Raw genomic sequence first — 27,824 nt, 5'->3', positions numbered from 1 at the left:
GTGAATGTGGAAATGCCTGTTGATTCTCAAATGTTCAGCAACAGTATTTTTCTCCCTATTTAGAGCCTGAACTGATGTGGAGACGGTGAGGGAAGGTAGTTTAATCACATCCAATCAGCTCCATGTTTGAAACAGCTGGAATTGTTGATAATAACCATAGTAATAGCTCACTTGTGAGCCCTATCAAAGGTGGGGGAGGAGGAGGGTTTGTGCAGATACTGTCTAGTTAGAAACGCCTCTCTCTGTACATGAGCCAGCCACATACATCATCTTGTTTCTGTCTTTTTGTTTCCTCAGGCAGCTTTCAGACAGGGAACATGTACTGAGTGGAATCTCTTGCCAGACAAGGTGGACTGGGAGACAACCACAACCACATTACGAGCTCTCATTATGCCGAGTCGTGGGCCTCTTCACAAAAAGAGGGAGAGAATGTACAATTACCGGAGAGACGAGAGAATATAACGAAGACATGAGCCAGAGAGTAAGCCTCACCAGTTATTATGATGGACTAAAGAATCTATACATGATGCCTGAAACAATTTGCTGTGCGATAGATCAGGTATGAGTGGAAGATTAAGTTACAGACATACAGTGCATGGAATAAGGGAGCAGTATTTATGATCTAAAGGAGATTTTAACAGAGGAAGAGAAGAATAATTTATAGTTTTAAAGCTTTAAAATCTGGTTTATAATATTTAAGCTCTAAGAATATATAATTTCCTTAACATCCTGTGTAGCCAAAGCCTGATATACTGTAGCTTATTTGAAGGCTGCTGCTAATGATTATTTTCTAGATTAACTGATTAATTGTTCGGTCTATAAAATGTAAAAAAAAAAAAAAAAAAAATCTATCACAATATGCCAGAAACCCAACGTTATATATCATGTTTTGTCCAACCAACAGTCCAAAATTAAAAATACTCAGTTTGCAGTGATCATGATGATGGAAAAAAATCAGAGAATCCAAACAAAATAAGATGGAATAAGAATATATTTGTAATTAATTATAAAAATGGATGCCTTTCTAGTTTTTCTGTTGTTAGAACAGTGTGTTCCTGATGGAGCATCAAATCTGTAAGAATCTACAGAAGATTCAGAGCACACAGGTGAGCATACAGAGCACAGCTGTTTTATAAAATGACTGAGCCTCTTAAAAAATTGAAATTGTATGTGACCTGTTTTCAAAGCTTTCTGTCTTCAGTAAGAATGACAAAGGAGGGAAGTTATTAAGTATCAAGAAACAGACAGGGCAGAAATGTATCTATTTGTTTTGGGTTTTATTATTTGAGTATTGCAATTTCATTTTTAGTTTATTGTAGTAAGTTAGAAGTTGTAATCATTTTTGGTGTGAGTCCATGGTTACCCAGTGCTGCTCTCCTCAAACTAGGTGGCGTAATTTTAAAAATCATTTTAAGCCCCTCTGCCCTGACAAACATCGTTGGTTTTGGTCTTGTCATGTGATTTGTTGATACTATACAAAAACATAACCTCAGCTATTCAATAGCAGGAAACCTCTATAATACATTTACAGAAAACATCTGAAAAAATATATATACAAAGAATCTTGATCATGTCTGAGCGGTTTCACATCGACTAATTCTTAGGCGTTAATTACCACAAATATTTAAAAAATGCAATATGCAAAGTCAACAAGACAATTAAAAAGCACTCCCATAGCAAATATGAAAACCTGATCGTGTTGAATTTCACTTATGCAGTTGTTTGTTCTGTGTATGATTTGTTTATACCTATATGCAATTACCAAAGGATTTCTTTACATTAATGTGCATGCATTTTAATGTGATTGTGTTATTTGTCTGCATGTGTATGCTAACAGAATCTCTACTTAACATAATATATTACATGTTTATTTTAGAGCCGCTCCTGCACTACAAATACCATGTGAATATAAAATAAATGAACAACACATTTTCAAAACATCCACGGTGGCAAAAGCATATTATTCAAACATCAGGGAACATGACTAAAATCAATGTGATTGAATGTAAACCAGAGAGGTAGCCTAGAAAAGTTCCATGCATGTTTTTATGTTATTATTAAAGTATTGGTGTGTGTCTGCATGTGTGTACATTGCATGTTTTTCAGTGTATGCATTCATCAGCATGTGTGGGTATGCACCTGTATTAATGTATTACTGTACACTGTAGATCTGCGTGACTGTGTGCACTCGTGTCTCATCTTTGTGTGAATGTGCATTGACTTATGTGATACTCTCACTAATAGATGTGAAATGAGAAATGAGAATCACAGTCCCAGAAAGGGAGACTGCCTGCTGTGCTATTTGTTAGCTTAACTGACTGAAGCAGGGTAACTGTATACAGCCAGCTGATTGGCCTCGGTCGCACACATTAACAAGCCATTTACACGTTATGTCTGGGAATATGTCGAGAGAAAACGCCCCGCAATCTTTCACTAAATGGTACGTCTAGAAGAGCCCCATCTGGTTTCCTCTGCAGGATCCCACAAAGACATTTAATCACCTCTGTGGGCCGACGCAGAGCTGCTGTTTGTAAAATTTAATGCTGTTTGAAATTTACATTCGTGCTCTGCTTCAGTGCTTCCTTAAGCGACACGTCAAAAAAACACATGACTGTGGGTGGATAAACTCGTTGCTGGTGTTCGAACAAGCCCTGTGAAACAACTTTGGTACAGTGGCATGAGATCCAGCCCAGTTAGACCTCACCAGACACATCCATGGACTCATACATGGATGTGGCCCTATAGTAATTCATAGTCTGCAAGCTTTACAATCTTCCAAATCCTCATAGTCCCCCCCAAAAAATGTATTAGAAATCACCTAATTATACATAAAAATAAAGTCAGAGGCACTTTTAAAAGCCAAAGTCAAATAACAAGTGCTAACAGGTGAGGAGGACATTTATCCGATAGAGTTTTATGACAGCCTATGTGTTTTTAACAGAGACCTGGCTTTCGCTGAGCATGTCCACCCGATTATATGAGTTTTAATTCTCCCAGACTTACTGGTGGCTTACGGGGCATTGCTGCAGCTTTTAAAAAATAATTTAAGCTGTAGCTCCGTATCAGTGGAGAAACCTCCTAGCTTTGAAGTGCTGATGCTCAAAATCAATTGTCATACCTCTGTCTGCACTATTGTTATTTATGGTCCACCTAAAAACCAATAATAGCTTCTCATCTGATTTATCAGATTTAATTTCCTCTGTTGTTGGTGTCTATGATTAATAAAGATTTTAATATTCACATAGACTACCCCACTGATCGTTTTGCCTCTGAATTATTCAAGTATTTGTGTTTTTAACCAGAAACAGCATGTATCACATCCCACACATGAAGGAGGCCACATTCCTGATTTATTGCTTACTGTGGGGTTATCTGTTACTTCATTCAGTGTGAAAGATTTTGTCTCTGATCACAAAACTGCCCTTCAAGCTACTCCTTCACCCAAACCTACAGTTCACTCTTGTATCCTTGATGCCTCAATCTCTGCTCAGTGTAGCAGCTTAACTCAGTTGTATGATGTAAATGACTGGGTTGATCAGTTTAATATTTTATGTCCATCAGTTTTGGACTACTGATTATTATTTAGATTAGATCGCTTCCATAAGGGAAAGGTCAAGGTACCAGTCGAATACATCACCTTGCATAAGTGAGGATTCTCGCCAATTAAAACGAGTATGTAGAAGAGCAGAATAACGATGATAATTAACCTACAAGTCCATCTCCTTCATATGAGAGAGTTATTGATGTCTTATAATTTATTAATAAAAAATAGACTTAAATATTTTACAAACCTCGTACTGTAGCTGCAAAAAAGTATAACTAGAGTTATGTTGGCTTCTTCAGCTGTGTTGGCCTCCTCTGTTGAGGATCATGATAAGTTCTTAGCTAATTTTGTTGTGAAGGTAAAGGGTATCAAAGCCTCTATAATGCCCCCCACCTCACGTATAACTTCTCCAGATGCCTCCCCCACATTGTTGAGTGAATTTCCTTGAATAATCTGCTTGATACTTTGTCACACATGCACTTATTCTCCCATAGCCTTGATAATCTACACCCCCAGATTGTTCAAAGAGGTATTAGAAGTCACTGCCCCTTGTGTCTTCTCTCTATTGTAAATGAATCACTGTCCTACAGTTTGTTCCCAGACTATTTCAAACAAGCCTGTATTCAGCCCCTTTTAAAGAAACCTGGCCTTGATCCAACATTCCCGCATAATAACAGACTAAATCTCTAAATTACTCTTTGTCTCAAAAATTGTTGAAAAGGCTGTCTCTAATAAGCTACCCGAAATAGTCGAAGCTAATGACGTTCTCGACCCATTTCAATCTGGTTTTCGCCAGCTGTGTAATCCTCAAACTGCTCTGCTGAAAGTCATTAATGACATGCTTATGAATGAAGATTCTCGTCATTGCTCCATTTTAGTATTATTAGACTCGTCTGCTGCCTTTGACACTGTTGATCATACCATCTTTCTGGATACACTAAATCACTGGTTTGGCATAGATGAAACATTCCTCCGATTTTGTCCCACATATCTACTGTAATAGAGAGATTTTTCAGTGTGACTCTTATTGATTTATCTCATTTGTTATTTCGAATCACATGTTGTGTGGCATCCCACAAGGTTCAATCCTCGGTCCTATTTTGTTCAGCTTTTATATGCTCCTCCTTGGTCATATTATTAATCCAGTATGCAGATGATACACAGGTTTATGTGTCATTTACATCTGACAAGCTAAAAAGAACCGATACTCTATACTGTTGGCTTACTAGTATCAAAGACTAGATGTCACTGAGTTTAGAGAAATCTTGCTCATTGGCCCAGACCAAGTTTCAAAGAGTATTGGTTCATACAACAGGTATTCAGCAGATAATATAAAACCATCTGCTAGAAATCTTGGTGCTGTGTTTGCTCAAAAACTGAATTTTGACCTTCAGTCTTGTTTTTTACAACTCAGAAATATTGCCAAAGTCAGTTCAGCATTGTCTAAGAACATCACAGAGCAAATCATCCATGCTTTTATCTCCTCCATCTAGATTTCTGTAACCCCATATTTGCCAGTTTAAGCAAGTCTTCAATTGCTTGACTTCACGTGGTTCAGAACATGGCAGCCAGACTTGTGACAAACACTAAACAAAGAGAGCATATTGCCTCCATCCTGAACCATTTACAGTGGCTTCCTGTATGCTTCAGAATTTAGTTCAAGATCTTCCTGATCACATTCAAAGCCCTCCATGGCATTGCACCCTCTTATATTTATGAATTACAACCCAATACTCTGCACCAAAACTACTCACATCTTCTGACCAATTGCTCTTAAATGTCCAACAGTCCAGAATCAAAACAAAGGGAGACCACACTCTCTAAGATATTAATTCTCACTAGAACTGATTTTCAGTAACATCATAAATGATCCAAAATGTTAAGGCTTACTTTACTAGTACAGACATTTATTACAAAATAACACGTTGCACATTTTAGCAACACTTTTTTGGATTTAGAAATGCCACTGCCAATTCAGTCATTTTGGGCTACAATAATTTAAAAAAAACTATCCTGGATTAACTGAACCCAAACTTGCAAAGACAATGTGCTTTTCACAAATGTATAAACAATTTGGTATTAAGAAAAGTACAAAAATCTATTTATGATAATATAACACTAAACACCTCCTGGAGAATTAATCCTGATGTCCTTCCATTTGTTTCCTGTGAGGCAGCTAAAACTACCAGATTACAAGGTTAGTCTTTATTCACATTGACCCAGAAAGACCCCGACATGTTCCACAACCACTCTAAAAGTCAATGAGTGCTCATTTAAATGACAAATTTGAGTGAGTTTAAAGAGCATTAATTCTTCTGAAAGCATTTGACCGTTGTGTCACAGTTAGCTGCTCAACTGAGTAAATTTCCATCAGAGTGCTCCTGCTTAGATAAAAGCACTGCTATATGTCCAAAGTCACAGCTGTAATTAAAAAAAACATTTGGAGATGTATTGGTTTATCATTTATCCTCCATGCATTGCTAACTTACAAAGATGTTGATGTTTTCAGTGGACTTCTTGGATCGAAAAAACTCCAGAGAGGTTTTTGTCTGACAAAAAGCAGGTAATGCTTTGGAAACAGGTTAAAGAATCCAGGACGACAGCTGCCAGGGATTTCAAGGTAAGTCATGCTCAAGGACATTTTATTTGGACAGATGCTCAACAACATGTGAATCGATCTGCCAGTCAAAGGGTAGAGACCTGGCTCAGTGTGTCACAATCTGCACATTTTCAGGAACATTGACTAGGCAGCGAAATTCAAAGTGTCAGTGTGTTGAATAGCTGATCAGCAGCTAAAACACACTGATTTAAGGCAATTTAAGACTGAATGATATATATGATCAAATGATAAGTCAAACTGACACTGTAAGCACACCAACTGGATGGTTCATAGCTCATATTTCAGATACAAATAAAACATCTAGTTCAAAACACCATACAGTCTATTAATGAGAAAAAAAATAATGGAATATCTGGGAAAAATAGCTCTCAAGCACTAAAGAGACCCACTTTAGGTTACTGACCCGAAAAGATATTGCTTCAGGGACCCATATGGAGAAAACTGCTGAAAGTTGCTGAACTACATATCTGTTTCTAAGTGTGGAGATTATATTTGTTATGGTCAAAAACTTATAATTTCAGTTTAATACAAACTTTTCATTATATCCAGTGTTTTAGGGTTTCTTTAAATTTAAAAATGCAACTTGCTGATGCAACAAAGATGCAAATAATGTTATAATTTAATTTTGATTAGTTATGATTTGGACCTTTTATTATCAAATTGTAATCTGATTTAATATTTATAGATCCCCTCCAGACAAGTTTTTGCACAAATTAAATCCTCTGTGTAGAATGATAAATAGATATACAAATTATTTTTCATTTAAAAAGTTTAACTGCTGGACACAAGATGTTTCCTACTTGACTAAAATCTCCATTCTCATTGTCAAGTTTCCACATCACACTTGGCTTGGCTCCAAACAAAACTAGTTGGTTGTGGTTAAATGACTGAAACTGAGATTTAAGGTGAGTTTCGAGAAGCTTTCCACCTTTAGCAGATGACAAAACAAATTCTGCACTTATGGCTGTGCCTCAGGGCGTATAGCGGGTCGTCCACTAATCGCAAGATCAGCGGTTCGATTTCCGGCCCCTCCAGTCCGTATGTCGATATGTCCTTGGGCAAGATACTTTACCCCAAATTGCTCCTGATGAGTAGGTTGGCACCCTGCATAGTAGCCCCTGCCACCAGTGTATGAATGTGTGTGTGAATGTAACATGTAGTGTAAAAGTGCTTTGAGTCTTTGGAAGGCTAGAAAAACACTATACAAGTACAGTCCATTTACCATTCACCATTAACATCATTCTGCACAGTGAAGCTCAAACATCCAACTGAAAGAACATGAAGAGAAACACATTTTTAACTTGTCAAATGTCCCAATGGTGACCTCTAGAAGTTGGGCACGCTGATATCAGATATACCAATCCCTGGTGGTTTGACTCAAAACCCTGAAGCAACTGTCACCTGCTATCCTCAGATCTCATCACCGATGTTACTGGAGATCAAACCAAAGAGGTGACAGCTCCAAAATATGGTGTGTAACCATCTAATTTACATATTTGCCTTGTAGCATATTAAGTTTAAAAGCTCTTTGTGTTTGGCTCAATTTTTGCTGCATCTACGTCATAAAATAAACACAGTGACTCTGAAACTTGTTTGGATGCCAAAACAAGATCTGTGAGTGTTTTTCACATCACTGTTTTTCTTTGACCACTGTTTGGAGCTGCTTCACTCTTGGATCGATTGGAGAGGTTTTCTGTAAGTGAGGCAGGTGCCCATGAGTTTTTGGTACATTTGAGATGAAGTGTTTAAGTTGTTATCTAACTCAGTTCCAGGTGGCCACCTCTCATGTTGTCCCAAATGTGAAAGCCAACTGCTCCATATGCTGTTGAACAACATATTCATCCAAGTCACACAGTAATTATAGCAGGTAAGAGAGAATGTTGTGGTTTGCAGACTGTCTACTTGACATTTGGTGTAAGTATAGGTCAAAACTCTTTAAAACTCTGAAATACTCATGTATGTGAGTGGGCAAATGAAAATAGCACTATATGTTTCCAGAACTCATCTCTGTGAGGCAGTTGACTTAGTTTTTAGTCACAGAGGGATGTGTGGGAATGAACACGAAGTAATGAAGATACACATTCAAGCAGGGACTCCCAACATCTGGATCAAGAGGAGAACTTCCTTCAGAATTAATCTTCAACAGATTTCTGCAGGAGAATCTAATTTTTATAGAAACTCACCTGGTCTTCAAAGGACAAGGCCTGTCCGACGTCACGAGGGAACCCATCTATGACGATACCATTAGCCTCTGGGATCTTCATGATCTTCTGCTTGATCTCAGTTATTGTTGTTTCCTGGAAAACAAACATCAGTATGTAATTATAAATTCCATCACAAGAAGATTAGTTATTTTGATGGTATTGTAATTCCCAGTATGGCTCCATCATGAACGTAAATTGGTTAAAACCACTTGAACATGATACAGAGCCATAAATACGGTCAATGGAAAACTATGATAGCACACTGGGGGATTCACAGTACAACTGATGTATTTATCCAATTGTACTCTGAATGCTGCAAAATGACTGTCTTGAGGGTACTTGCGGCCAGAAAGTGCCAGCATCTTTTAGCGTCACTTACTTCCTCATGGCTGGAAGAGGTCAACATGTTCGAATGTATTTCTCCAGGCATAATGCATCATATGATATGGCAGAGATACATGAGCAATGCTCAGATCTAAAAATAACATCAGTGGCTGTAGCTGCTGCCGTGCCCAACATTGACTAACAGAGAGGTTTCATTTCCCTCCACCCACACAATGTGAGCAGCGGCCCAGCAGACTATACAGAGATTAAACCCAATCTAGATTCCATCGAACAGATTAATGTATGCATGTGAGATAAAGAGAGAAAAGCTAATCTAAGAAAAGCCCCCTGATCCACCATATGACTCAGTGTCGGAGCTTTCACAGGAATGCCAGGCTCAAACAATCATCTCTGTCTCCCATAGAGAAAATCCACCAACAACTCAATAACATCTATAGTATAAAGCGTTATCACTGAAGCTGCAGTCCAAAATCACTCCATCTTTCATTCATTCACAATTCTTTATATGATAGATGCTCAATAGATTGCTATAAATTGAGCAGTGTACTAAGGTTTCAGACATAATATGAATCATCATCATTTTGCGTCACATCTGACAGGCTTAGTGTCCCACAGTTGTAATTTTCACATCGATCTCATATGGTGCGCTGTGTGATTGCCACCAGAAAGTATACTGTGTACTTTTTTCATTCAACTGGGGGAATTTCTTTTTAAATCTATTTTCACATTTGTGGCTCAGTCTTAATTACATAGTGGACAAAGAGCCAAAGTGAGACTGAAACTTTTGGGTTCAATTCCAGAAGTAAGATGATCGTGTTGATGTTTGCCGTAAATACCTAAGACTCAGCCTCTCTCGACAGTGTGTATTGATGTTTACTTTCCCTTATCACTGAGGGTGGTGATAGAGCTCCAGATTGAGCTTGGAAAACGGTAAGAACGTACTATAAAATAAAGTATAACTATAGTCAAAAACGTTTTTAACAACATGGATGAAAAGTCCTAGAGCTGCTCATAATAATTGAAGAATGCAGTTTGAACAGGTTTGCAGGTTGATAGCAAATGAGCAAACCTCCATCTGTTAATAGAAACCAAGTGACTGAGTAATACAGTCAAAAGTGCCAGAACAAGTGAATAGTCCTTGAGTTGGCATTGTTGTGTTTCCAAGATCAATAATGCACTGTTTCAAGTGGTCTTTTCAGTATGCTGCTGGTGATTACAAAGAAAATTTAGGAGCTACTAGAAGCAAAAAGAGTCTTGCTGCTGATGGGAGTGAGATCTCACTTGTCTCTGTGAAGTCTAACTGGCAGTATATTTCCAAAATCACTGCTGGATTGCCACCCATTTGTAAGTATGTATTATGGAATTGGCACGCAGCTTCTGTTACATGGCACTCATCCTTAAGAAAAAAAAGAAAAGTAGATAAAAAATGGTGAATAAGGGCTGAAACTCAACAACAGTATAAGACATTCTTTAGTTGTTCTTTTTAAAACCGCTGGATCTTTCTAAGCACATTTTTATATGAAGATTTTTCCACAGCACAGTCTAAGGATATAAAAGCAAAAGTGCTATCACTCTTTAATTTTAGACCAGACTGTCAGACATCCAGGAGTCTTTTATGAGAAAGCCTGCGGGATTTCCGAGGGAACAGAGGTTCAGAAATATTCTGAGTCACATGACCTTGCAGTGAATTACAGACAAACAGCAAGTTTTCAAGTTGACTTTGAGGCTGTCTGAGAGTCAGTGGAGTGAAGTGATACTGAATGCTTGCTGCACTTTTAATCATTTGCAGCACTGAAAGTGCTTCACAGCTGAGCACAGTTCAGTACTCAAGGCTATTTAGAAACCCAGGAGTGACATTTTCCCACCCTTATTACAGACGGAAAGATCTAAATTTTAGAAAAACAGTAGCAGTCAAAAGTTTGGACACACTTTCCCGTTCTTTTGAATGAGAAACTCAAAAGTCAAAAGTTTTGACTGCTACTGTATATATTTAAATGCATTTTTTTTTTCACATTTTATAAAATATGCTTTCTCATTTTCTTGCTGAGACAGATAGATAGCTGTACTTATTATGAAGCTAAATGTACTTTAACGGGATATTTCTCAGTTTTTAATACTCTTATCATCATGGGATAGGGCACATATGCTTGCTCTATGCAAATGTATGTTTGTTATTATTGAAACAATCCAATCTACTCCTCCTGCTCACCGAAGGCAGACTACACTAGATTGTTTGCAACAGAGACGCATGAACAACTCTACAAGCAAAAAACTTTCAACAGCGATAATTGGTGGCTACAGCATGCAGGCCAAAATCTAACATTTGAGTGAAAACAGTTGAAATTTTACATTATGGCTTGAAAAATGACTAATTGATTAATTGTCAATTGTCCTGTCAATCAAATCAACTGATTGTTGCAACTTTAAAAGAGAACAAGTTGTGGTATTATTGGGGTGATGGATGATTGCTTGGCCAGGTGCAGTGGCTTCAGATCAGGTTAGCAGTTTCCTTATATTTCCAACCTTTATGCTAAACTATGCTAACAGTCTACTCTCTGTAGCTTTATATCTAGCAAACAGATATGAGAGTAGAATCAATATACTCATCCAACAACAAATATCCAACTAAACCTTTAGTCAGCTTAATAAACAGTTCTGATCTGATTACTTATTACTTTTGTAGGCAACTTTTAAAACTGATCATTGACAAAGCTATTTGGAAAATAAGGTATAAAAGAATACCTTTGCAACATTTCCTGCATCACTAAATCTGTGAATCAGTAATAACACTTAATAACAATTTATAAGGGTGAAAATATTGTACTTAAGTAGGTCTAATGCTTAACTAAAGCATGAATCATGATGATTTCATGCACGAATGAATGCAGGATGTATCATAGTCAAGTCAATATGTGGTCAGTTTACATTTAAAATCAATTAAAACATGTTAATTCACAGTTATTTGATGTAGTAACAGACATTTTTTTTATCCACAGTAATTTTGGGTATATGATACAACATGATTGTGATGTGTCTAGTGTTGATAGTAGTTGCTGCAGTAAATACAGTAAATTACATCTTGCTACCAGTTTGATAAAAGAAGAAAAAATGGCAGCTTCATAGAGAGTGATTAAATAAATAATGGGTTAAAATGGTGTTTACTATGACTGGAATTCCACTAATTTTGTGGTGTGTATCAATTAGTGTAATGTATAAAGTAACTGTGAAACAATATTAATTAATTTACTATGAAGTGTAAACTAATCAAATTAAGTCACAGTGACCTAATCATTTGTTAATAGGGAGCAACAGGACTTGAAATGATACATCATACTTTAATTAATTATAGTGACTGTCCCCTTACTTTAAATGTACAGTAATATGACACTCAACACATAATGAAACAATATTTACACAAGCACAAGCACATGCTGCCACCAGGGCTCCTTCTCATATACTGTACCAAGAGTGTTTTGCCCCCTTCCTCCAACCACTACACACCGAAACATCTTCATGAAACCAAATTCTTATCTGTTTTGCTAAACTAATCGTGGCAGGAAATTAAATGCCTAACAGCCACAAGTCTCTACATCATATCTAATACATCTGCAGCTTGGCCTACTTTGGTTTTTATCTCACTGGTTCTTGGATTGACAACTGCTAAATGGCCAGAGGGGAGATGTGATATAATGCCAGGCATGTGAGGAGGGGGTGATAAATGATGAGGTAGGTAATTTTTGAGGATAATACATGAGGGGACACATGCTAAGAAATGCTGGTCACAAAGCAGGAGGGGTCCTTGGTGTCCATGTTACAGCCTTGGATCTCGCTGCATCATCAATGCATCATGGTGCCAGTGATGACAGTAAAGATCTCTCAGGTGTTTTCATTATGTTAATCAAAATGTGTCCAAACAGCCAGAATCAGTCACTCACTGTTTAAAACCAATTCAATTTTTTTGTCCTCATGGCAACCAAATTGAACCAAACCAAAGTGGCCTTAGCTACCTCCAGGCTTACAAAGTGTTCAAATGTGACCAGGGAACCGGATGAATGGGTAGAAGAATGCATATAATATGAGGTTTGGGGTTTTGAGTTTTGGGTTCTAAACCAAAAAACTCAAATCATGTATACTTTGCATGAACACTGACCACTTTTTAAAGATTGAATTTCTTCCTCCTTGACAATCATTGGTTACACCCCAATTACACCCCTTCCGGTTCCTATATAAACAAACCTAACCCTCTTCCCCCGCTTTCGCTCTTGAGTTTCACGTGCAAGCAGTCTAGGTCAAACTTTCACGGTCATGCCAGAAACAAATCTTGCTTCCCACATAATTGCATTAAAAAAAACTTGAACAACCGCTATGATTACTACTACAAGAGCCAACTCACCACGGATCACGAACTGCAGATCAACCTGTCCGACTTGACTGAATATTTGTGTGAAACCGGTTCAGCAGCAGACCGCAGCCAAGCGTCCCGGCAGAGCCGCTGCGCTTAGCGGGGCACATGCCAGCCCATAGACATAATGTGCCAGCCTACATCAGCGTGGGCAAAAAAAACAGGGACACAACAGCCAGTGTTGCCAACTCCTCAGTAAGGAAAGTAGCTATAGGCTGTCCTAAAAGTCGCTAGAAGTCGCTAAATGACGTCATCGCCTAATTTGCATAATTTCCATTTGCATGTTATTGTATTGGACGCTGTGGGGGAGAGGAATAACGTCTTGGGAGAGACAAAAAGTGAGTTAAAAAACCCTAAATATGTTAAGAACTACAAATGAGCTTTCTTATGTTGATTCTTGGTTTGTTTGTTTTTTTAAATGTAAATACATTTTGATCTTTATTGTTAAATGTTAGAATATCAAATTTAATCAAAAGACTGGTATGCAGGGTGGATGCGGAGTGGTGTGGGTCTCCTCTCTGCTCTGACTGCAGCTGTGTGAGGCTACTGTGAACCTGACCGCCTGTGAGTGCTTTGGGACGGGGGAGGGGCTCGGCACGGCAGCACCCGCTACTCGTTGAGGACAGTAACGATACGTGCTTTCACTTCAGAGTCTCCAATAACACCAGAAAAAGTCGCTAGATTAGTCGCTAGTCGCTTTTGAGGAAAAAAGTCGCTATGAGGGTTTGGAAAGTCGCCAGATTTAGCGAGAAAGTCGCCAAGTTGGCAACACTGACAACAGCCACTGGGTCTCCCACGCTTCCGGGTTTTCGCCAAAGCCAATCACTGCCCGGATTGGCACGCAGAGCCCAGTAGCCCCAAGGCCACAGCCCCCCTGGCGGAGGCCAGGTACTATTGCGCTACTCATTCTACTCAAACTTGTCAGTATTTATACCAACGGCACGAGACATCAGTTCTGCATCATACATTATCCATCTCCACTACTTTGTAGTAAAGAATTCATTATTAATTTAAAGTCACTTCCACATTGTCTTTTTCCATATTCACCCTATTCTCCATGGTTACAAGGGCGGAGCCATCTTGTTTATTTTGTGTTAGAACTTCCGGTGGCGCAGCCGAGTCATTAGCTAACATTGAAATCAAGGGTAGAAAGAAGTCGGGTAAAATGACTAGTATCATTTGTGCAGTCCGTGGTTGCCATAATAATTGGAGTAAAAAGTGTCTGTGTGATTCTGTGACTTACTGACAAAGAGTGGCAGAGGTTACAATGACGTAAACTTACCGTATATGGTTAGTTATTTGTGTTATTACGTTACGTGTTGGACTAAATACATGGACATATTGAGGAAAGTATTTCGGTTTTATGGAAACGGATTTCATATTTCACAAGAATGGATACTTGGCGAGCTGTACAGAAAGTCCTGAGTCATAAGATGATCGTTGTGGATAAAGGGAAGACTTTGAAGGTATGTAGGCATTATAGCTTTTCTTACTTAGCTCAGGGGCTAGCCGAGCTAATCGCTAATACTATTACGGCTGTGAGCAACCATATAAGTCGTGAGTGGTCTTGAATGAATCAGGACAATCTAAGGTTTCTAACGATGTACGGCATGAATATATATGTTTAAGGGTTGGTGTTTAAAACATTCAGAAGAACTTGTGGCTACCTCCTAACATCCGTCCCGTTCCGCAGACGGAACAGCGTGCGTTAAGTGGTTAACGTTAGTTTTCTGAACTGCATGATATAAACTTGCATCTATGCTCGCTTTAAATGTTGTAATAGTACAAGGAAAGCAGGATTAAGGATATGACAGCTAAGTACTACAACTCACACAATTACACACATATATATTATAATAATAATATATATGTAATTATATATATATATATATATATATGTATATGTATATGTATATGTATATATATATATTTCCTGACATAAGACCATTTGACTGGACTTAACACTGCATTTGTATTTAAGAGTCAGATGAAAAAAATGTTACATGCACTGGTGGAAGAAGTATTCAGAGCTTAACTAAAGTAAATGTAGCAACACATCAAGGTCTGAATACTTAATTATGTAATACAGTAGTCCTGCATTCAAAATGTTATGTGAACACAGATGTGTCAGCAGCAACATGTGCTTAGAGTACTGTATCAAAGTATAAGAATGCAGCAATTTATAACTGGTCGAACTACTTCATATATTAATAGATAGCTTAGTCATATTTTATAAACTGATCCTGAGTTTTGACTGTAAAGCCTTTATCCTCAGAGTAACTAGTAACTACAGTGGTCAAATAAATGTAGAGGAGTAAAAAGTGCAGTTTGTCACTGAACTGTAGTGGCGTAAAAGTATAAAGTACTGTGGCATAAGATGGAGATGATTGAGTAAAGTATAAGTAAGAACTTTTCATCTTCTTTTTATGTGAAATATAACTTGCTGTTTGCCATTTTGGTGTCACACCAACCAAAAAGACCTCAATAAAGGACACATGAAAGCCTGTTTGGTTATTTATATGATTATGTTATGGTTTGGTCCTTCCTCTGTACTTATTAAATATTAATCAAGTCAACAATCTTAATTTCATGAAGCATAAGAGTACAACCTTCTCGATTCAGCATCTGAGCTAGCAAACAACCACTGGGGGTCTGTGCCCATTTTCTTCCAAGGCGGATGCTAATAAGACAGATAGGCATCACTCTCACCAGCATGCTTGTGATATGGATGCTGCTAATTAGCCCCTTGTTACATGCACACTGTGGTGATGACCTGAGAGTGACTAGACACACTTGGTGCTCATTCTTGCTCTCATATATTCTCTGTTTCACACATGACCTTCCCCCATCACCTCCTCTGTTTCTTTGCTACCTGTGGCGCCAGCTCTCCGTTGGTGATGATTTTAGCGATCAGGCTCCACTTTCTGTTGCTGGTGGCATTGTGGATCATCTTCTTCCTCAGAAGCTCGCCCACGGAAACATACTGGAAGCCGTAACGCTCGGCAATCTTCAGGCTCTGTGTTCCTTTGCCGCTGCCAGGGCCACCTAAGCACAGAGGGAGAGCTGTTGATGTTTTTTGGAGAGATTTTTGTTGTGTGTGAATGTGTGTGTGTGTGTGTGTGTGTGTGTGTGTGAGAGAGAGAAATGTTTCTGAGTGTGAAACATTATGTATGTGGGTGTATTTGTGTAGGCGCATGTGTGTATTAGTGAGAGAAGACCAGAGAGATGTGAGACTTTGTGAGTGTGTGTGTGTGTGTGTTTATGACTTGTGGTTGCACATGTGTGAGAGGGTGTTTGTGACTGTGTGTAATTGGTTATGTGTGCTTTGCAAGTCTATGCAGGAAATGAGGGCTTTTTAGGAGGGGGGAGAGAAACAGGTATGTGTGAACCTCCTGCATTCGCTAAAAAAAATCCTCTTTTTTAAAATTTCATATTTTGACAGATGAAAAGATTTGCAGAGGAGCAACAACAATAGAAGGTAGCTTTCAGCTTGATGCTGCATAGTTTGGTAAATATGAATATGGTCAAAAAGGTATGTTGTATTTGCACGTTTTAACATCTGCAACATTCATTTCAATAGATTCCTAATCAATATTTCACCCAAAAGTAAGAATTGCAAAAGTTAGAACCACTTGAAAATGTTAAAGTAAATTTACCATCTTTATAATTCGCTATGTATAAAATGGGCAATGGGTTTGTAAAGGTCTATGTATATCTGTTTCTGTGTGCTGCTCCGCTGTCAAATAACTATGTTTCATTTTCAGGATTGCAGAGGTACTTCCGTTACCATAGAAATCACTCCAAAATTGTTCCTGTTTGATATCCAGGCAGGAGTGAAGTGAAATTAGATGGAGAACAAGCTGTGTTGATAATTTATTACATCGTGGTAACAGATCAACATTTGCTAATATATCATTAGGTCAGATTTAAGTTAGATAGTCAAGTTTCAGTGAAGTTGTTGTAATTTGTCACTAAACATGTAACCACTGTTCTACAGGCATTTAGTGTGTGGGTTAATCTCACACAGTGTAGATTATATATGGATTGGGTTTAGTATTTAAAGATGGTGTTGGTGGGGATGGTGATGGGGAGGTTGAACTTCTTTCTCAATTTCTTGCTTCATTTTTCACTCAACTATTGCTGTCATTTGTCGTGTGTACACCTGAGTGCAACATCATACTTGCTTCTGAGGAGAGACTGTCTGATAGCGCGAACCATAATCTCCATTTATACAATACATTGTGTCTCGCTCCCCTTTGCGAGGGCAGACTTTTCAACCCTGACTTCCTAACAGATATAGATACTTTTGCTTTTTTCATTACAATGCTCTGTTGAATATCTGTCAGCTGATAAATATCAGCAAAGAAGTCCAAATATATGTTTTCTGTTTGTATTTGGTACCACTGCTGAAAATGTTGAAAAGGGAATTGAGAATGTCTCTGACGGAAAACATATTTCCCTTTTAAGGGAATAGTTCAATCTCATGTGCAGTAGGCATCTTTGCTGTCTGGCCAAGAGTTAGTCAGTTATCTTAGCTCGGCATAACGACCTAAAGTTGAATATTCAGTGATATTTAGAGTATTTTTTTTTACACTTTTGGAAAGAGTCAGGCTAGCCGTTTCCCCCAGCTCCCAGTCTATATGCTTAACTAAGCTAACCAAAATGCAGAACTATTCCATTTAAACGTAACCACAAATTAGCACATACTCATTCATGACAAGTTGACATCATAGCAAAAAAAGCAAAGGTGCAACTAATAATGTTAATGATTTATGTGCCATAGTAAGCATGTGACTAGTTTTACCCTAAAACAACAGGCACACCTAAATGGTAAGCAGCCAGGAAAACAGGTCTTAAGATTTAGCAAAATATTCTTGACAGTGTAAATTAGAAATAGATGTAGAGGTGATTTTTATGTAGCGATAGAGAAAGTTTCGTGCTAGAGGACTGGGGAGGATCAGACAAATGCTCTAATATGTGTTTATTTATTATATATTTAGCTCTTTCTCACATCTGATTATTTTCTAACTTTTGACCCCTCTGACCTTTTTTGACCAAACATCTCATGTCTGCCTGTCTCTCTGCTAACCTGACTGACAAAACATTTACCCCAATCCTCCAAAGAGATGACAGCTGCTGCCATCCTGTTTTCCCTTTAAAATAGGGCATGATGTGCTCACAAAGACGTGATAGGAACTGGCTTTGTGCTGTGAGGACAAATAACTATCATCCACACTATGTCCAAGGTGTTCACACCAAAAATCAAAACATGCTGAGGCTTTTTAACAGACAAACAGTGAGCTTTATCAAACCCCCAAAACTATTTTAAAAAGGTTTCATAAAGAGAACTATTTTAAGCCCAGCTCAACCAGTCTAATTACTCTTATTGTACAGCTACCATGTTTAATTTATACATTTAATGAACGTATGTGACAGGTTAATGGAGGCCCATCAAGGAAATCAGATTAGGAGAGCACGTCTAACACAGTGAGTGACATGCAACAAGATCTGTCCTGCTGATACTAACAGAGAGAGGCGGGGCCACGTTCAAAATACCAGGAAAACACACTGGTAGTGTACACATGCTCTCGTAGATTCCCATCCAGGCCATGTATTTTTAGATCATTAGTATGGCAAATATAAACGTCTACTTTGTATTTGTGTTGACCTTTTTATATAAATGGCTATAGTGCTCATCTGAAGCTATAAAGGAACACTGGTCACAGTGCTTGTTTTTCTATTTTTATACGTAAAAGGATCTTACTGTCTCTTATCTAATGGAAAACATGAGTCAGCAGAAATCTAAGTGAGTGCTAATCAGAAAGATCAGATGAGGAAACAGTAAACAAATGGGCCTTCATTTTTGCCTCATAGTTTCCTCATTCTTGTGTTGTGTGTATATTTTTATACATTTATTAGTTGTGTTTTTGTTTGTTTTACTGATCTTTTACCGATAACGAGGATGACTTTGGGCCGCGGTCTGGATGGGTCAAACACCTCGTACTCCTCTATGAGCTCCGCCGTCTCCGACAGGTCCGAGTCGCTCTCGATGGAAAACTGGCTGATGGGAGGGAGGCGGTCATACCGTCTGTAGGGGAAATTGGGACTGTCGGGCAACACTGTCACACACACACAAACACAGACACACACACAGACAAAGTGCAAATGAGAACCAATTTGCCTGCTTTTCAGCAAAGTATCCACAAATGGCTCTTTTTTTCTACAACATACAGGGGGGGAAATTACAAAAAATCATCATTCAACATCTCAATCATCATTTAATCTTTCATGTTTTATGATTACTTTATAGGCACAGGTGTCACATTATCTTAACCCCAATCCTATAACAAAAACCCAAATAAATTGAGCCTGTTTTACGATCGGACAGTCAATTAGAGATGAAAATGTTAGTGTGATGAATACAACAGAGATGAAGCTGCTTCATCCAGTTTGGTAATTGTAATGCCATCTCTGGCACTGGAACCATTGATTATGCAACTAACAATGATAACACATTTACCAAAGATAGAAATCATTACTGTATGCTATTCCAAGGGAGCAGAACTGCTATAATTGACATGTAGAACCAAACATAATCCCTTTACACTGTATTATCAATTATATAACTGAGGATGGTATTGATCATACAATTTTAGCAATGACAATACATACACCAGAAATGGAAATGAAGGGTTTGTTGAAACTGAGGAGAAAAGAGGTGCTATTTTATACAATTGAGCAAGCAATATAAATTAAGTGCCCGTTAGGATAAAGAGCAATTTCGAAAAACACACAGAAGGTTGTAAATTAGTAATAATGATGCCTCGGCTTTGAATTTACAGGGTTACTTCTGCTCTTTTAACATATCTAGCATATAAATCAGTCAATCAGGCCACACATGAGAATAAATTCAAGATGGCAGAGCAGCGGTCCCTTCTGGCAAATGTTTTGAAATATGTCAGCTTTAAACCGCAGGGCAGAGAAATCTCTATCTCTGGTTAAGCTTCAGTTCCCAGTAGATCAGCAGTTTATATAGTTTCCACAATATTAAGAGAAGTGAGACCAAACCAAATTTCCAAATGCTTCTTTAACTATGTCTCTGTGAAGGCTTCAGTTTTTATGAAAATGATCTCTTCATGTCTGCTACTATCACTTGTGTGGCATAAAACATGCAAATTTTTACTCTCACACAACTACAGTAACTGCTGTTATTTAATGTCATGGTAGTTCCTCTCTACATGTTTACTTACATCATCAAACAATGGAAATGGCAAATGTCATTATAACATGGGAGCTGTATTTGACTTTGCTTTGCAAATTGTAACAAAGTTTTGCATCTAGGGTATTTCCTGAATTGTTTACATATGCTCAAAGCCACAGCTAGAATCAATAACTAATGAATAAGGATCCTTTTACTATCCAAACTTACATCAATAATGTACCACCCCATGTTCATCTGTCTTTTACTGAACTGTATAGTGACAGATTGCCAGACTACCAACAAATCCATAGTTCACTGAAGGCAGCAAAGGCATGTTCAAGGCTGTACATTTCTCAAGCAATGCTGTCCTTGAACATGTTGTTTTTCACTTGTTTTTACAGCAGCGGGGGTAGCCTAAAAGTTTTGTCGCTCATGCTTTACATGTGGTGTGTGTTTGTGGGTTCTTTGGTTTTTCAGAAATCGCCTCTGGCACTTTTAAAAAAAAAACCCAAATCTATCTGAGAGTGTCAATAAACACACAGCTGTGCGATCCTCCCGTCTTATCATGCTCTAACAGTATTTATAGTATTTCCATCAGTAGCATAAACAGTTTGAACAATTTATCTACCACAGCGGGCTGGAGGTAGAGTATAAATGTCAACACCTTTTCCTGTTCAAATGCTGTTTGAGCCTGATTGCGTAGGAGAGGAAGATGAATGGCTGCCAGCATTCTTAGAAAGTAGGTTAGTGCCAAAATATATATCCCACAGTAGCAGACAGTTTTTACTCCACCCCTAATCTGAGCAGTTGTGGAAAAAAAAACATGATGTGATAAAATACAGTGCCATGTTTAATAGTTTAGTCAATGAAATGTCAGAGAATAGATGACACAAGTTTCTAGAGCTTAATATTACATCTTTTAAATGTACTATTTTGACCATAAACTAAAGCAAGCAGCAAATATTCACATTTAAGAGTCTGGAAATAGTAAATATTGTAATTTTCTTGCAGGAAACACAACAAGATCAGCTTTAATCAATCAGCATTCACTTCTCACCATTTCTGAAAAGGGACCTGCGTGACTGGCCACCGTTGAGAGGGGGAAGAGGCTTCTTCTCCTGGCCCACGAAGGTATCCCACCGCACCTTGTCTGTTCCTCCGAGCTCCCTGACTTTCTTCAGACAGCCCTCCAGGTAGTCGATGGGGTCATCGGGTCGGTAGTACATCAAACCCGTCAGCAGGCTCTGTAGTAAACAGAAGGACATGATGAGATGCGGAGGTAGAATAAGAAACAAGGAGGAGATGTTTGTTCTGTCTGACTCGCTGCATCTTTGCTATAATGTATTCGGTGACATTGTGGCAGCGTTGAGCAGCCCACTTTAATGAGGTGAAGTTTTGAAATGCGGATCTGGTTGCCTTGGCTAGGCTCCACGAGGGAAACACGACATCTCATTTTGTCAGAAGTCCATGCAATTGAACTCAGCCTGGTAAACAAACACAGGACCACGATGACCTGTTATTATTATACTGTCAGAGAGAAAAGCCAGCAACTGTGATGAATGTGAGAGCTAACTTTAAACCAAAACACATGCCAAGTGTGTGTTCGTGCGACATTTGTCCTCAGACCATGAATATTTTAAAACAGTTCCTTCCTCTGGGACTTCCTACCCCTTCCACCACTCTCCTCACTAACATCTCCCACCACCACTGAAAACAATTTGACATGCTTTATTTAGCTGATTGATACTGAATGCACTTTTATATGAGCAGCAGTTGTAAAATTACAGCACAGTTATGATGATTATGATGTGTCACTTCACTGCTCAATGTAATTTAAACTGCCTGTAAGTAAACAAGCAGTGATTGCTTGCATACATCAGCTGCTCTTCACTTGGAATTAAGTCTAATTAAGTGGATGAGCCCATTTACTATCCCCACAGGAAAATGAATGATATTCCATTGCTATATTTTCAAAGTTATCAAACTGTCTATGCATTTAAATAAAATAGTTTATAGTGTTTTATAGTGTTTATCTTCTATAATAGTCGATCACTTTATTATTCCCACAGCATTCCTGTAGACTTGATTGATAGTTAATTGTACTGTGAACTGTGAACTCCTCATATATCGCTAATATTCTTTCATTTATGGGTTTCATATTATCACATTTTCGCTGCGATAATTACAATTGGATGTGCTTCAATTACATATCATAGGCATCTTTTTGCACCGTGTTCAAGTGTTTAATTTCAATTCTTGTAAGAAAATGATGCAGCTTGCAGCGATGAATCCTAACGTCAGACTGGCCCACGTCAATTGAAAGCAAATTGTACAAAGAAAGGGAGGAAAGTCTTTAGGGTTTAATTACAGTGTTACTATAATTATAAATTCAGCTGCATAATATTGCAAAATATGATTTTCGGAAGCACTTTGTAAAGAATCAGCTGTGTGAAAGCACTATTTTAATGAAGAAGTGGGTTTGACATCGCACTTCCATCAACCATAACAAGATGTAGACATAAAAAGATCTTTGCCGTCACTCTGACATTCATGTTGTAATGCATCGATGAATAACATGAATTTCTGTGTAAAATAAAACTGTCAAATCCGCACGCCAGACTTGTCATTCCCCCAAAGCGCACCCCATCTCTCACCTCAAATAGTTGAGGTATCTCCCGCCGTGCAAGATACTCCTTGGCATCGTTGGTATTCATCTTCTGTCGGATTTCCTCTGAAATAAAAACTTATCCGGAGGGTTTTTTCTTGAACTGTTTCAGCGCTGTAGGATAATCTTTGGTTAACGACCGAGCTCCAGGCAGATTTATCCTCAGCGCATTTTTGCCTTGTGTGTGGACTTTACAACTGGATTCCTGCAGGCGATGCCACCGCGCCACCCTCCTCTGTGATGCGGATGCGTGGTTCGTCAGTCTTCCCTCCTACAGCGCGCTGCCTCCAGTACGCACCATGTGTGTGCCTTGACGTTGGCACAGAGGTTGCGCGCTGGGTGTGCCAAAAAACGCACGCACCGCCTCCGTCCAGCGTTTTGTCACTAGTCCACAGTTCGCCTGGGAACTTGTGGGGTTTGTTGATAATAGCTTAGACAAAACGCCCATTGATCACAGAATGGTTGTAATGAAGACACACTCAGTTAAAACAGATGTTAACTGGGAAGAGAAACACGTTAGTTTTGGTTTTACTCACATCCCTCAAAAGGTGCCTTAACTACCCTGACACTTAAAGAATCTCAATCCCCAGAGCTTTCAACCTATTTGAATTGTCTATCCTTCACATTTCAAATGCCAAAATTAAATATAAAGCTCAATATTTTGAGACAAACTGAATGTAATTATGTATCATAGATTAAAACTATTGCGAAGTAAATCACGTTATCACATAGACTTTATACCACAAATACAGCCCAGTGCCCTCCAAATATATGATTAAGTGCTCACTGTATAGTAAGTAATGTTTTTAAATTAAGCCATTCAGCTAACTGCAGCTTTTTGCATGTGGTTGGCTGAAGGCCATCATCTAACATCTAATTTGGGTCATATGTTAAAATATATCGGTCTACAAAAGTTTTATTCTACTGGTCATAAGATCGAGTCTTTCTTAGGCAACCCAGGAATAGGCCAGTTTGATTTCCTGGTACAGTATATCCCATAGGCTTGGATCCTTATAGGCCACTAATCCTCTTGACAACTGGACTGCTCAGGTTGAGTCTTCTTATCACAGGTAACATTAGAGTAGATCAGAAGGTAGATTAGAAAGTGAGGCTCACTCCAACTGAATAGCATTTCATGTCTGGCCAAGAATCAGTCACAGTTGAGGATTTAAAAAAAGGTTATGGTGTAAAAATGGTATAATCATTAGATTTATGCGACTGATAACTGTTTTGTTGGAGCACAGTCCTGCCTTTATAATTTTTTAACGTGATGCATTTTAAAAAAGTATTACAATGATGAGTTGTGCGGGCAAAAAAGAGGTGATGCTGCAGGTCAAAAAGCAACAGAAGTAGGAGACGTCCAGAGGATTAGAGTGCTTGGCAGAACTGTAAAGGCACCCTGTGATGTGTCAAAATGATTTCAGTGTCTGCTGGCTGTACTGTGATGTTATATTAGAATTGCAAGAAGGATACTGTATGTTTTTTCATTGCTTCGACTTACCACGGGGCTCCTAGACACTTGGGCTACTTTAGCACTAACATGACATGCATTATGACATCTGCTGGCTGCGATATCCATGTCACTTCTCATTATCGATGCCCTTACCAATTAGCCAGAGAGGGCATTTGAATATGAAGCTGTCAGCATAATTTAATGTCTAATCTTTTTTTTTTTATTTCTCCCATCAGTGGATTGAGCATATCTGGCCATGTGAGGGTATGCTGAAATAAACATGTAGTGAAGTCTGTGCTCTAACCCCTAAGGTATTTAAGGGTTGTTTTTGTTTTTTTTAATTTCCACATCATTAAAAAAATACTAAAAGAAATCACAGCACTAAACTAAACATTTTAATATCACAATGGACTGTACAGGACAAATATTACCTTGTTTCTCTTTAAAACTCTCTTTAAACTTCAGTAATTGTTTTACATTGTCAATATAAATTAGAAGCATGCGTCCACACAATAATATAGCCCATATGTACAAATACTGAAATTAATTATATTGTTTGTTTTCTGGATTTTAGCCTCAAAATCAATTTGTATCTGCCAATGCAATGATAAGCCACACATACACGTGTTGCATCTTCTGATAACCACACAGAGATGCTATTACTCACTCTCAGCAGTCTCAGCATTGATTCACCAAAATGAAAATGATTAAAACACAATCTTTCATAGTTTCTTACATTTTCCACAACCCAACAACATTTCAGGTTACAAAAAGCCTACCAGAGTTTCTGTTTTCAGCTGATATTCTTGTAAGATAGGAACAAAGAGGGTGTCAGAAATGTCTCAACTACAGAAAAACAACTACAGAATTTTAGAAAGGGTTTCTCGGCACATCTTCCAGTAAAATGCAGCTGAATCAGATGCTGCTCAGGTCAAGGACAGCAGAAGACTGGAGCACACTGATTGAATTGTGGCTTTTAATAGTGTAAAGACACCAACATTTCCACATATTGTGCCTTCATCAGAAGTCAGACAAAGGCAAAAGACATACACATATATAGTCAACCAAGGTCAGGTGTTCATTCAACCTAGTTTTCATGAATACGGATGTCCAGAGGCTTTTCTGTTTGTCCAATATACATCAGACCACAAGGACATTTCAGTATGTAGACCACATGTGGGCTGCTGCAATTTATGAAAGATTATATGATATCTTTTATTATCACACTGTGGATGTTTTAAGTGTATAATATTTTAAGAGCTTGAATATTGTGCACAGTGACCACAGCAAAAGGTTGCTCATAAACTGCAATAAAGTTTCAGTCCTAAGCTGCTGAAATGAGATAACATTTCCAGCATAGAGAAAATTCTCCAAGCATGCATTTCTTTGCCTCCTGGTTAGAGAGCCCTTCACACGTGTAGGGAAACACCTCCACAAAGACTACCTTCTCCATTGAATATTCTCCATAAGCAGATGAAGTAAAGCTAATTATCCTCAAATATCAGCCATATGCTCAGAAGTGATCTATGTCTAGATAATATCAGCTGTGCACCTCCCATGGTCACTATTAAACACTCTTGCGGTTTGAGAGCCAGGCTTGTCCTAACACTTGTTTCTTAGTTGCCAAATCAACCCACGGGATAAATACATCCACGCACTGATGAAAAACAATATAAAATCTTTCATAAACTGCAGCAGCACACATGGGTTACATGCTAAAATGTCTTTTGGTTTTAGTATATGTTGGACAAACAAACGGGCCTCTAAAGATCCACATATCTGACCATAAAATTGTACACAAACTCAAAATATGGAATTCAGGAATCAGCAGTCTCGTTAAAGTTCCTGGGAAATAGAAAAAAAGTCTAGCTTACCTAGAGGCGTGGCATAGTTAACTCACTGCTTCACAGAGGCATCTCAGTTTATACTCAACACAGTTGGACCATTTGGCGTCATGAAGACCAAATTATATATTCATAACATAAGGTTGCTGCAGAGCAAGCACTGTTTCTGCTTGTTTTCATGTAACTTTAAGGTATATGTGCATTCTTCTTTCTCTCTCTGATTTTTAGTGTATGGTGTTGGCAGCTGGACATTAGCTCTGCGAATCCTTGCCACATATCCAAATCCAATAGGGTTGAATCCTCTTAATCCTCTTAAGGGCTTAACACAGTTAAATGTTTTTTTTTTTAATTTACTGATTGTGTTTTCTTTAACTTACAGTTGACTGCAATGTATAGGCTACAGTGTATTTTTACTAGTTTTTTATGTGTATGTGTGGTTTATGTTTGTACTAATTTCCTGCTGCTATTTGAAGTTCATGTTGGAGAGGACACATTATTGTTGTGACCATGTACCACAGTAGGGAAAAAGGAAATATTCTACTGACCCAGGTTTAGTTTTAAGTTATATATTGAGATATATCATAAAATATTTTCATTTTGTAAGTCAATAAATAATTAACCTCTCAGCAGTGGTTACCAAAGTAGGCTACGGGAAGTCCCAGAGGTTCTTAAGGAGGATCCGAGGGTCCAAGTAAAAAGGGGATTCATTTAATTTCACTCTAATTCCATTAATAAGTACACAATGATAAGGAAAGTTTATTTACATAAAACATTACAAACTTTGAAAGTGAAAGTGCAAAAGAAACACAAATAAATGGACACTTAAATACAATTAAAAACAGTCATAAAAAGTCAAGAGAATAGAAGGCAAAAAACAGCTAAAATAAGACATATAAAATACTGGAATAAACATTACACTGTGATTGGATCTTATAATAGTCAGCTGCAAACAGGAAAGTCTTCAGTCTTGATTTAAAAGATCTGAGAGTTACTGTGGACCTGCTGTTTTCTGGGAAACTGACAGAATATGTGAGAATGTTGGTCACTGGTTTCATACACTTTCTGTAGTAAAACATCAATAAAATCAAAAGGGGGTTTGTGGTCTAATTTGTGTCAGTATGGGATATTTGACATGAAAAAGTTTGAGAACCACTAATCTAAGATGTTACTCATCCTTTTATTTTGTGTATTATTTCACAATATTATTATTTGTTATTTTATTGCTTGCATAATATTTTAGCATTTATATTTAATTATCATAACTACCCATATTTTATTGTTGTCTTATTTAATAACTTTTTTAATAACTCTGGTGTGCATTACTCTCGAAATCAATTTTTAACATTGTGTCAATCACTTATGTGTAAGGCACTTTAAATTAGATTTTTTTTTAAAAAAAGGTGTGATATAAATCAGTTTATTTGGAACATTATATTTATGGTGGTTTTGCATATATAATAAAATAAAACCAGACACACTTAAGCCAGATGGACAGATGCACCAATACAGAAAAGAGACAATAACTACACAAATAAAGTAAAAAAAT

General features: G+C 37.9%; 1 protein-coding gene across 1 annotated transcript in view; it reads right to left on the bottom strand.

Annotated features, from left to right (window-relative positions):
* The window catches only part of ak5 (adenylate kinase 5), an 86,139-nt gene extending 62,956 nt beyond the window's left edge, over positions 1–23,183 (bottom strand). The window contains exons 1-5 of the mRNA XM_053329965.1: positions 22,971–23,183; positions 21,374–21,560; positions 19,067–19,234; positions 15,988–16,160; positions 8,348–8,461 (exon numbers count right to left, since the gene is read on the bottom strand). Coding sequence (XP_053185940.1) covers positions 8,348–8,461; positions 15,988–16,160; positions 19,067–19,234; positions 21,374–21,560; positions 22,971–23,030 — 702 coding nt within the window. The 5' untranslated portion in view covers positions 23,031–23,183. The remainder of the gene's footprint in view (positions 1–8,347; positions 8,462–15,987; positions 16,161–19,066; positions 19,235–21,373; positions 21,561–22,970) is intronic.
* Between the last annotated feature and the right edge of the window lie 4,641 nt (positions 23,184–27,824).

This window comes from Scomber japonicus, chromosome 12, assembly GCF_027409825.1.
Source record: "Scomber japonicus isolate fScoJap1 chromosome 12, fScoJap1.pri, whole genome shotgun sequence".
NCBI lineage: Eukaryota > Metazoa > Chordata > Actinopteri > Scombriformes > Scombridae > Scomber > Scomber japonicus.
The sequence above is the reverse complement of the archived record's forward strand: the minus strand, read 5'-3'. Positions and strand labels throughout refer to the sequence as shown.